Here is a 12,741-nt window from a genome sequence, read left to right as displayed (position 1 = left end):
TTGGCAACACATGTTTGCCAAGAGACTAATTTTATATCTAAGAAAAAATGGCGACTAGTGTTGCCAGGAAAAGTTATTTAAGTTACATCAGGAAAGCATAAACTTTGGTCAGTTGCTGAGAGTACATCTCCCAATTCAGCGTTTGACAGTCCGCTAACGGTTCATAATAGACCACGCCCTTAGGACACCACCAAATAGACAACATTACCTTTTGTCGATGAATGGACGGTTTTAAGGACGAGCAAGAAGCTTGACCTGGGTCTAAACAAGCATATAACCTTTGTGCATTATCATAGTAAATCCATTTTTTGATCAGAGGTCATAAGAAGGGCAGGAACGGGTCATTTTGCTCTTTCAAAAGCAATGATAGTGATATAGACTTACGTGTTGCTTTCTGATCAGTTGTCAGGTCATAAGGTATCCATTTATTCAATCGATGAACGTTTCCAAGGGCATGTAACCTTTTTCTGACACCTTCAGCTGATATGCCTAGTTGCTTTCCTAATATGGCACAAGTAGCCTCAGGATCTGACTCCAATAAGGCCTTCAGGTCACTATCCGAAACGGTAAGGTTTCTCCCTGATTTGGCAGCATCTGAAAGGTCATAGTCACCGTTTATGAATTTTTGATATCAATTTTGAACTGTACGAATGGAGTTTGACCCTTCAACGAACGCTTTATTCACTTTTTCAAAAGTTACGGTATCTTTAGTACCTAATTTAAACTTATAAAAAACCGAACTCGTTTATCGATAGAAATTATGGCCACAATAGAAAGTTAATTGTAAATAGATTATTGATTTTGATTTCACAAAAAGCCCATAGTTTAATTAGTAATTTAAGACTATTTCCGATCATAGGAAAATTCCTAGTAACTTTAATCAACTTGTAATTGAGATTTCCTCAATTAACGCAAAAACATAGTTGGTTACCTAATACTACTAAAGATCATCTTAGTATTAGTACAGATACACAAGTTAACTCACTTTTAATCGATATTTTATTAATAAAATTGACCAAAGCTTATTGATTAAGTTGAATGCATATGATAATTAATGCGACACTATTTTTGAACCTTATCAAACAATTAACTGAGTGCAAGTTTGAGGGTAATTGCTTGCAATTAGTTTATGTATGTGAAACATGAAAGTTTTTTTGCTTTGATGCAAGTTTGTTTAAAAAATCATGGTCTTTGTATAACAAAACAGAAACCGCACAAAATGATAAAAGAGTATTGTTATGTACTCTTTGCAGTATAGCCACTATGGAAATGAATCATCTTTTAAAGTGCTAAGTAAATAGCTTAGCACTTTAAAAGATCTGAATATATCAATATAACACGAAAGATTCACTTTGCTTCATTACACCTTTTAATCAGAGACGGGTCTGATTCAAGTTAAAAGCCATTCATCTATATTGATTAATTTTCTCCCGCTCTACTTTCTTCTCGTAAACAATCTGAATAAAAGGAAAAGTATGCCTAGTAGCTTATTCATAATAGTTTCTTTAGGTGAAGTGAAAAGGGTACAAATTTTGCTTTCTAATTACATTGATCATTTTTTAATACTAATCATCACTTTCTGCATCAATTTGACCATCATTCATTGAATCATAAAAGTGATGCGTTACCAAAGTGTTGAGTTGACCGGCTAACGAGTTCAATCTGTTGGATTGAGATCGAAGTTGGTTCATGATGTACCGGTTCATCTCAACCAAACCATCAAATCTAAACATCATATTCTGTAAAACTTTATCAATATCGCCATATAACCGGTCATCAATTTTATTATGTCTCTCTGTTGAGACAATCAACCTTTCCATTATTTGCGCCAATCGATCCATATTATTTACCTGAGGAATTGGTGGAGGTGGGCAAAATGAAGGACCTAGAATTAGATTGCAAACAAGACTTACATCGTTTTCGAGGCCAATCTCACTAGCATCATCTGATGAACCACAAATTGATGTCGAAGCGTAATCCATTGAGGATGCTGTTGATGAGGCTGAATTGATATCGATTTCGATGTGTTCATAATCCGTGATATCGTGTGTGATCCGATGAAAAAATCTTAAAGTCGAAACTTTATGCTATTAAATATGGAACAAAGAAAAAATGACAGATAAAGGTGTACAGAGAGCTATTGTGAAAGAGACTTTCTCAATTCAAGATTATAAAGATTGTTTATTCAAAAATCAGCTTTCTAAGCATCCAAATGCCCGGATTCAGAGTAGAAAGCATAACATTTCAACAGTTAGAATAAATAAATTATCATTTTCTCCGCTTGATGATAAACGATACATTCTCAATGATGGAGTTACAACATTAGCATTTGGTCATTACAAAATAAAGAGTTGATCAACTTTTGCAAGGTAATTCGTATCAAAACCTAACCTAACCAATCATTATTGTTTTATCATTTCTTATTAATTAATCTTATCATGTTTTTTCTTTTTGCAGATGGCCAGATATAACATTAAAGCGCGTGCTCAAAGAGAGAGAGAGCAGAAAACAAAAAACAAGAGAGACAACTAGTTTCACGGAGAGAGCCTATTGTCTATGCCATGTTTCTACAAGTCATCAAAAGAATGTTTGTCGACGGACTGCTTACTGCCCAATTATTACACTGGGATGGCAATCGATCGCCAAACCATGAACTGGTGACAACTAACATTCATGTTGATCTTTTCTCCTTTCCTTTTCTCTTTCTTTCTCTCCTTTTTAACATCATAATCGTCATCATCAGCATCATTCTGCTTCTCCTTTATCCACCTTCATATTCATCACTGGGACATTCCATTACTTTGCATCAATTCATTTTGCCTGATGGTTTGTCAATTTGTAAATAGATTTAGGGTACGTTTAAACTAAATTATATAATGTTCATCATTTATTTCTATTAATATATTTCTTTATTTTCCTCTCTATTCAAATAGGAATAAACGTTTACTTGTATTATTCACCTAAAGTCAACACTGGTAACAATTTACCAAGTCAATTACCAGCCAAGAGGCTCACAAGATTAATTATGAACAAACTTCAAGATTAGGAGGGAAACAATTAATTCAATTATTGAAGGCGAATATGAGTTTATGGAGCATAAAAAAACTTATGATTAGCATATGATTAGCTTGTAAAGATTTTTTGTGTTCATCCTCATTTCTGATGACATTGTGTAAATGCTATTACCTATCATTATGGAGAAGCGAGTCACAGGCATGGTTAAACCTTGAATTATTATTTGAATTAATTGAAACTGTCAATCAAGAAGAGTCTGTGAATATTAAAAACTAAGTAAAACGAAAAAGAAGGAAAAGACAGTAAATTCAGACAAATGCTGATAATTGTTAACAGTTACGAGAAGAGGTTAATATGAGGATATCCTTTAACTGGACTCAGGAAATCAATAAAGAACCACAAGATTAACTTGGACTAATCCTTGATCAACAATTGTTCAACCTTTAAGATGATCAAGTCTGAGCTGTCACAAATTTTTTAAAAATAGCATTGAAGACAAGTTTTATTGAAAGAAAATGGTCGTTGACAAGACAATGCATCACAAGATTGAAACAATTCAACACAAATTTATCAACAAATTATCTTTACTCATTTTCATTATGAATTTCTTTGCAAGTGCAAAAGTATTTTAAGAAAATGATGGAAATGCACAAATTTAACCTAACCTAACCCAACCTAAGAAAAGTTCAATAAACTTACTTTTTTCAGTTGGTGGTTGATGCTTGGTGGTTGAACGTTGAAGGTTGATGGTTGGCGGCGGTCGGCGGCGGTTTTTTGCTGGTTGATTCTGTAACTGGTCGATTGGTGATACTGGTTGTGTTGAACCTTAATTTCCGATGCTGGTGGCTGCTGATGTGTACCAATGATGATGTAAATAATCCAATGGTTCACAAAAGTCACAAAAAGTCACACAATGTCACAAAAAGAAAAAGAAGATTAGAAACAGTGCGTACTTGGAAACTCCTTACCTTTAACTTACCTTTATGGAATCAACAAGTTGGTTTAGCCTGCAAAGTTAAGAAAAAGTTCAAACGTTATTAAAGGAATCACAAAGTTTTACACTTACTGTAATATGATTAGAGGAGTTGAAGATGGAAATTTCAAACAAGTTCGGCCGAACGATGAATTAAAACTGAAGCAAATAACGCTCTGATTTCTCTTTCTCTTCATTCGCCCGCCCATCTTTATCTTTATCCGCCCAACTTCAATTGAGAGATAAATAACCGATAGGCTTAATTTTAATTGAATTTCAAGCACATTAGTCGAATTAAAATTTGTGCCACATCAAAAGATTTCCATATCCGTTCAAAGATGACTATTACATATGCTCAAAGATTTATGACCAGTATATCAGCTTTAGTACGTGTATTAACGTTAGTACAGAAGAATCATCTCATATCATTAAACGGCACATCTTTCGGTAAAATTACACTCTAATCAACTTATTCAAAGGGGGATAATCAGGAAATTATTTAGCATAAACCTTATCACAGAACTGAAGGGTAAAGTTCGTGAAGTACGAAAAATTGTTAAAGAAAATATAATACTAGTATTAATTCAAGAGGTTAAATCTTGCTCACAAATTTTAAAATATAATAATTGTGGTCAATAATTTATGGCCAATATATACTTTTCTCCAAGGCCAACGAACTAAATAAATATAAACTCCGAGGGCGAAAAAGAAACCAATTAAAATGTAAACATTGAGTTGGATTAATTGAAAGCTGGTCAAGATTCCAGAATATTTTGATGCAACTGCAGTTTCAGTGTGAAGGTTGACAAAACCACAGTCATCAGTGAACAGCATTGAACTGAAACTCATGTTTTCTGGAACCAATAAAAATGTTCCATCGCCTCACCGGGGAATGAAGCATCATTGAGGCCAGATTGAATTGACTGGAGAAAAGGTGTTGAACAAATGGACGAATGGCAAGTGTCATTAAGGTTGCGGTTACCATTAATCCAACCAATCGGTACTTTTCCAAGCACAATTGATCCTAAGGCTTTTATGGTATCAAATACAGATTGATCATGATCTATTCCGCTAGAACCATCATGATATTAATAGATTAATCTCAAGGAGCAATTGAAGGGATCATTGAATTTCATTGTTAAATACGCTTAACTGATGTAGACGAGCAATGAGTGATTGATAAGAGGCCAAAAGTCAATTGAATGATAGACTTCAATTTCCATTGATTGAAAGACAAATTTTATTGATGAAAATCAAAAAATAAGGTCATTATGTTCATGGATGGAACGAAAAGCACTTAATTTTCCAATGGAACAATTGCATAATAATTTATTCTTGAATAATTAAAAATTCATCAATAATGATTTCAACTTTTAATTGAATTCATACTATTGATTGGACTGCTCAATGGAAGGATAAAGTACTGTTTTCATTTATTTTCAATAGATTCCGTTATCTACTAATTGCAGTAAATTAGGATTTAGCAATATTATTGTCATTTGCAACGACGCCATTTGTATAGCTATTAGGCATATTATAAACTTCAGTTCACTAATGATTCTTACTTTGATTTTATTCAATAAATAAGCTCGACTTATTTAATTGGCCTAATAATTTAGATAGCTGAATAAGGATAAATAATCATTCACACCCAATGAATAATTGTAAGCAAATCTGATTTTGAAAAATTGTTTATTATTCTTATTAAAGAAAAGTTACGATAAACAGGTGGAGAGTTTAATTTTGAATACCATCCTGTATTGATATCACAATATCACGAATCAACAGAAGTTTCCTTGACAGATTTGCATCAATTCTTGCCCAGTCAATGATTTAACAAGATCCTTAACTTCTTGTGAAGCTGAAGCGGCTTTAGTCTTTGAAACAAACCAGGCTTTGACTAATTGATCAATGAAAAAATGAAAAATAGTAAAAATAGTAAAAATGATTGAGTTGATTGAATTATTAAATTATTATATCAAATAATTTACTTACCATCAACAGTTGAATCGTCAATTTTAACACAACTTGCTAAGACGGCTTCTTCATATTTAGGATTGGCATAATAAGGCATCCAAAATTGACCACGTTTACCATCTGGAAAATTTTTGAATATTATAATTCTTTGCATTTTACCCAAAATTCATCGTTTACCTGAGGTTTTGATGTTGAATGAGTAAGGTTCATAATCCTCTGACACAACCTCATAATATGATTTTCCATTGAAATCACCAACAGTCATTTCGATATACTTGTCCCAAAGTGACTGGACAACACTGTTATATAATAATTGTTTGTTCATTTGATAAGATTTGTGAATAATTATTCATGCAATTGAAACTTACTTGTCTCTGGTTGAACCTTTCTCGATAACGACAACTTTTCCAGGATAAAGGTGGTTAATCTCAAGAGTATTGTAGACAGTTCTTGGGACAGTTTGTTCACTTCGACCAATAACTTTCCAGTCTCCTACAAACTAATTGGATGAAGAAGCATTAATAATAATGATGTTTAAATTGGGTTAAACTTACATTATTGAAGTACCAATAATCAACTTTGGGTTGTTCAGGTTTGGGACATGAACCCTTGATTTTAACTGCAAATGAGCTTGAAATTGCAACAGCAATTAAAGCAAAAAATAAAGTTGGCTTCATTTTTTATTAAAATCTTGGTGTGAAAGTAAATGTGATGATCAATTGAAATGATAACTGTAATGACTTGAAATCCTACGAGAAAATCCCTTTTTATATACAAGAATCCAAGTCCAATGTTAATACACATGTTGAATCACTGTCAATGCGAGTGTTTGTAATATAAATGAAAACATGAAACTGAAACACGTACATATTTCATGCACTTACCACCTGAAACAAAAGAATCTTTAATTGATAATGACAATCACAAAAGTATTTTAACAGTGAAACAATAAACACTGAAGTTTGTCTGCAGTTAAGGTTTCGATTTGCAAGGAGAAGCGCATTAAGGTGAACCATTGTATGGTGCTCTATGAAATAAGTTTATTTTATGTTTGGTCACATAACAATTGATTGTTATAATGATTATCCTTTCGAAAAGTTCGATCTTCGATTTGAGTATTTTGAGCCGAAATCTATTCAATGCATACATAAAATATATAAAGTCAAAACATCGCATCAATGGACTGAATTTTTTCTATTAAACTTCAAAAAAGCTATATAACAACTTGAAATATAATTAATTTATTTTTATGTAATTTCCCTTTTAAACCCGTTCACTAAAATGATTATAATCATTTATTTATTCGAGAAACTCTCAAATTTGAATGTCCTCTTAAAAATGTCGATTAACAGGAAACTTAAACAAGTACATATTTTATGAACTTACCAGCTGGAACAAAAGAATCTTATAATGACAATCACACAAGTATTATACATGAACATCGGTACATCGCGTGAGTTTATTAGCTATTAGAGTCATTAGTATGTCATTTTTGGATAAAAGCCCTGTGATATCAGGTGTAATGATCATAAGAATCAGACTTGAGTCAATTATAAAAGAAGACCGATTCAGCGAGTCAGAATCATTAGCGATCCAATAATAAAGAATGCATTTTGTCATCGCCTTTAAAGGCCAATATATACTTTTCTCCAAGGCCAACGAACTAAATAAAATTTAAATACAGCCACGGAAAATGAGATGCGAATACTTTTGGTATCAATTGCGCATATAAAGATTACATTTTATTTATCAGTGATAATAGTTCCTATCAGTATGCAATCGGAAACCCATCATTTCTAGTATTTACTTTCACCCTGAAACATTTTCAATTTTTAATTCAGGTGAATAAAGTGAATCAAAGCAACAAGCCTTTTATCTCTAATTTTTATCAAAATCAAATTGATAAGTTATCAATTTATGCGTCAACTTTCTCAAAAATTTTCGCATCTCATTTTCCGTGGCTGTATAAATTCCGAGTGCGAACAAGAAACCAATTAAAATGTAAACATTGAGTTGGATTAATTGAAAGCTGGTCAAGATTCCGGGATATTTTGATTTGACTGTATTTATTTATTTTTTTTAAATACTTTAGTTGAACACTGAATTAAGACGTATAATGAGCGATTGATAAGAGGCCAAACTCAATTGAATGATATTAGAATAGTTTTATTAATAATTTTGTAATGAAAATTCGACAATTAATCAAAGTTTTGTCTTGATAGCCGAGGAAGAAAGAAACCTGAAGCTACATCCTACTGGAGCTTATTTTTTATCTCAAAGTCAAAAAGGTTGATTTGGTGAAAATTTATCAATGGTTTCGATTCTATTCATTGCATTCACTTTGATAAGTCTTGCAAGTCTTGTCTTGAGTTTCAATAAGGATGTTAGACATCCGATGTTTAATTATCCCGGCAATGATTTAACTCAGCTTAGAAGCGCCCTCTTATACATTTAATCAGAAGTTCACTTATACTATCAGCGCCATCTAATATTGAGCAGAAAAAACGCGACTTTGAAAATTTCAACATTACATTTTTCAAGATCGTCATCTCTATTCGATAGGGTCTATTGTTATATTAATACAAGTCTTTGGCTTTTCTCCCCTCAAAATGTGTTTAATGTAGTAATAGTAATTTAAACAAGTGTAATTGCTGTTTTGTGTTTTATCTCTTACATAATTTTATTATCCTAGTTAGATGTTTATGCATAGTTAATTGCTACAAATTTTGTTTGTTGGAGTCAATCACATCACTAAATCGGATCATCTGCAAGCTGTGAATCTTCAGGCTTAAGCATTAGTCGATCTTACGATGTTTATCAATCAACTTCCAGACGAATGTTTGCTCATTATTTTTAGATTGATGAATGGACTGGATGATTTGTTAAACTGCTATAAAGGTAATTTTGTTTTAAACAAAAAATAAGTTACACTCCTAGATTAGATACTACATTAAATGTAATATATGATTTAAGTTATTAAGACATTGAAGCATTAAACTACATCGATTAATCTCAGTGCTGTAGTATCTTAATCTAGAATCTACAGATTCTAGATTTTAGATATTTAGATTCTAGATTATATCAATGTGATAGATATTATCATTCGACTGTAATTAAGCGTAATATTTGCAAATTGTCAACTATTTCGTGTTGAGAGTGAAGCCAATTATTAATACATAATCGTCAGAAAGGATGAAGACCAAAAGAATAGGGAAAACTGCTTAGCGAGGAATATTTTTGTTATGAACTTATAAGATGCAAAATTTTATGCTGAATTGAATACTTTGCTCAATTTTTAATTACTTGCTCGAAATATTTTTTCGTTTTCGTAATATCATGAAAAAAACATTAAAAATAGATACTGAAGCTAGTGAACTTAGTGAGTGAGTGAGCCGGTTATAACCTGGCTTTAGTTTGAGCCAATTTTTCCCCACTAAGCCAGCTTTAGTGAGTCAACTAAAAGCTCGCTAAAATGACTGAAATTTGAATTTCGAAGTCAAGTTCGAGTGTTTTCATTAGTTGGTTTGACACTAACCAAAAAATGTCACAGCTTACTCCTATTTAATCATGACAATTCTGAATTTGTTTGGTATGATTGGTTGAACTATGATTGGTAATATCAATTTATAGTAATAAAATTTTGTCTAAAGTAAAGACAATACACCTTTTTGCCTTTAGTCAGTCAGCTAGCCAAACATAAATTTCCAACTAAGACTAAGCCAATTAGTCGAACCTTAGCTTAGTGAGCGAAAAATATCTTCAAGTTGATGAGCCGAGAGACTTTCGGCTCACTTCGGTATTTAATTAAAAATGCATGAGGACAGGCGACACAGGAACCAAAGGTGAGAACACGCTATAGATAGATTTATCAGATGTAAAATTCAATTCTAATTCTAATGAAATGATTTGTTTTTTCTGCCAGCCCGCAAAACTGGCTATTTTTTCGATAATTCGATTATTTCTCCGTTATTGAAAATACGGATCAATAACGAAAGGTGAAAACTTTTGCAAGTTTTTTATCACGTTGTGTTTAATGCATAATCATCAAGCAAATCAAACAGAAAATTTAGTAATTTATAAAAAAATTAATTACAGTATGCAGCAAATGGCGTTATTTAATTGAAGAGCGAACCAGAAAAGTTAAATATTTAGTTGGTAAGACTCAAATTACTAAAGGTTGATAGATAAAAAATGAGACGAAATTCAAACTCTAATAATTAGATAATTATTTTATCAAATTTAGTCTTAATTATATTATTAAGAATCGAAAAAGTCCATGAGCAGCTCGATCCGAAGATTCAATTTCAGCCTGATTTAGTCTACGCTCGAAGTAGCGTGAGCATAGTTAATGGGTGCGATTAAAAGAGAATTGTATGGTGGTATTCACAATAATGTGAGTAACTTTCAGTAATTTCGATTGAATTTTACATCTGAAAAAGTGACCTTTTGTGCAGTTAAAAATCTTTTTTTTCAAGTTTTTGATCTTTTAAGTCTTCGAAGTTATAAAAATAAGTAAAATTCAATAGAAATGCAACTCACTCACACTATTGCAAATATTATTTTCTTTTATTTGCACCCAATAAAAATATTAAACTCAAATTAATTAAAAGTATTGAAAGCTGTTGCCATTTTTATTTTATGTCATGAAAACTACTGCGAAAAATTTACACCGCGCCCTTTAAACTTTTAATAAATAGGATTGAGGCTAAATTTGTGGGCTAGTTTGGCAAAATGGAACCTCAGCCCTAATAGTAATTAATGATTCTCAATAATCAAATTAAAACTAAATTTGATTTAAACCTAACAATTTCTTAAATATTTGAGTTTAAATTTTGTCTCATTTTTAATTTATCACCTCTTATCAATACTTATTTCAATCATGAACTCGCTGATTCAAGCAATTTTTATTTGCAGAACATGATGGTAACTGGCCTAATGATGAAAAATTTCCTAGTTGTACGCTTGATTATGTTTACTACCGATCAGAGGAACCAATTGATGCAACTTGTTTGAGCACATTATTTCCTAATTTAATAGTTAGTTGAATAAGTCAACTTTCATTGCTTGCTGAACATGCATTTATATATCTTGTTACCTTAGATTGGCGACTTTTCTTATGGATTCCGTAAAAAAGTAAAATATGAAGATATTGTCACATTGGTCAAACAGATGAAATCTTTAAAAGGATTGATTCATGAATCTTATGACACAGATTATCCAATTACTCAGCACTGTGATCAACTCGAAATGGTATCCTCTAATTACATTGAGCCATGCATGGAAAAGAGTGGTGTTAATATTAAACAACTGCACCTTTGGAGTTATACTCTAGATCTATTCAAAAGAGATGCACATTATTTCCCAAATCTTGAAAGACTATATATTTATAATAATGAAGGTAATATTTAAAACTTTTATATTTTGAAGACATTTGAAAATGGACATTCATCTTTCATCCTCAGGCAGCCCAGATTGTCTTTACGATGGTCCCATATTGAGAAAACTTAAAATAGTTGAATTGGCATTATCTTCTTACCATGGTACAGACATTTATTATGGTTTCCAGTTCATGGATTCATGTCCAAACTTACAAAGTGCACACATAAATCTGGATTCCGATCGTATTAATATTTTTGTTGATACATCAATAAAACACGAACTTTTGCGAGATTTAGTTATAGAATTTGTAAGTATTGATTTGATTTGAAATGATTGATTAAGTTTGGAATATTCTTGAATTGCATTACAAATCAAACACAATAAGAGAGTTTCATTTTATATAACACAGTGAAATACCAGAAAATAACAGTAAATTGAAATAGCTTATTTGTACTATTCGCCGGGCAGTGTATTAATAATATACAGATTTGATTTGACCCCTCCTTGATTAGAGACCATTGACAAATTTACTGTCATTATCTGGTATTTCACTGTAATACACATTAATTAACTAATTTGTATATGCATAGTATGATCCTGATTATGCTGATAGTGTCAACTGGGATGACTTTAAACGATTGTTCACGAAATATCCAAATCTTAAACATCTTGCACTGGTGGGCAACAAGAGCTTGGATGATGACCATGTTGAGCAATTGGTTCGCATTTTACCCAATTTGGTGTTATTTGCTGTTCGTGAATGTCCAAGAGTTACTCAAAAGGCTGCTGATTATGTTCAAGATTATAATAAGCTATATGGACGATCAATCAAGTTTTATTTTGATGAGAATTACCATGGAATCCGATCAGATTTTCCTCAGTTATTAACTAAATATGTAAAAATAAGTGAAGGTTTCGATTTCATGAAACATTGTTTTCTCAAACATTTTCATAGCCTTTCTTATTTTTTAATTTCTGATGAGGACTAAATAACCAAATGCACACATTTGACTATTTTTATCTTAAATCCTAACTCAAAATCTAATAAAAATTAGGAAAACTGATTAAATTTTTGGGCAGCGATAGTTTTTAATAAAAGTAGTATTATAATTCATTAAAAGGAAAAAAGTCACTGATTCACTTAATTTTAATTGAATTTCATGCTCATCTATCAAATCCAAACTCTCATTTCCCATTAGTATTTGCTTAAAATTAAAATATGTTGACTTCCTCACAAACATGTCTAAATATAATGGCTACTACTGTATTAATTATGCTCAACCATTTGGAATCTGAAACATCAGTGTGAGTATCGTCAATACAAAAGCCCATTTCAACGCAAGAATAGGTTGCCTGTTGTAGAAACAGTTTCTTACTTTTCTTGATGAACTCGTGAC

At 31.7% G+C, this 12,741-nt stretch overlaps 2 protein-coding genes across 3 annotated transcripts; one reads left to right on the top strand and one right to left on the bottom strand.

The window, feature by feature from the left end:
- Positions 1–5,663: 5,663 nt before the first annotated feature.
- LOC112539827 (uncharacterized) lies at positions 5,664–6,769 on the bottom strand. Its single transcript, XM_025162617.2, has 5 exons — positions 6,520–6,769; positions 6,334–6,464; positions 6,143–6,264; positions 5,984–6,085; positions 5,664–5,888 (listed from the first exon to the last, which is right to left on the bottom strand). The coding sequence occupies exons 1-5, from the start codon at positions 6,640–6,642 to the stop codon at positions 5,770–5,772; spliced, it is 597 nt and encodes a 198-aa protein (XP_025018385.1). The 5' UTR covers positions 6,643–6,769; the 3' UTR covers positions 5,664–5,769.
- Positions 6,770–8,650: 1,881 nt separating this feature from the next.
- Positions 8,651–12,355, top strand: LOC107359383 (uncharacterized). Of its 2 annotated transcripts, XM_089268165.1 has the most exons (6): positions 8,652–8,863; positions 10,061–10,120; positions 10,880–11,001; positions 11,066–11,363; positions 11,428–11,651; positions 11,935–12,355. In XM_089268165.1, exons 1-6 carry the CDS (start codon positions 8,776–8,778, stop codon positions 12,331–12,333), a joined length of 1,191 nt encoding a protein of 396 aa, XP_089124291.1. In that variant the 5' UTR covers positions 8,652–8,775; the 3' UTR covers positions 12,334–12,355. The 2 variants fall into 2 exon arrangements, with proteins under 2 accessions (XP_089124292.1, XP_089124291.1); XM_089268166.1 differs by lacking the exon at positions 10,061–10,120 and having other exon boundaries at positions 8,651–8,863.
- Positions 12,356–12,741: the final 386 nt, after the last annotated feature.

This window comes from Tetranychus urticae, chromosome 2 (assembly GCF_039701765.1).
Source record: "Tetranychus urticae isolate SD_2017Ah chromosome 2, NJAU_TeUrti_SD_1.0, whole genome shotgun sequence".
NCBI classification, from domain to species: Eukaryota; Metazoa; Arthropoda; class Arachnida; order Trombidiformes; family Tetranychidae; genus Tetranychus; species Tetranychus urticae.
The sequence above is the reverse complement of the archived record's forward strand: the minus strand, read 5'-3'. Positions and strand labels throughout refer to the sequence as shown.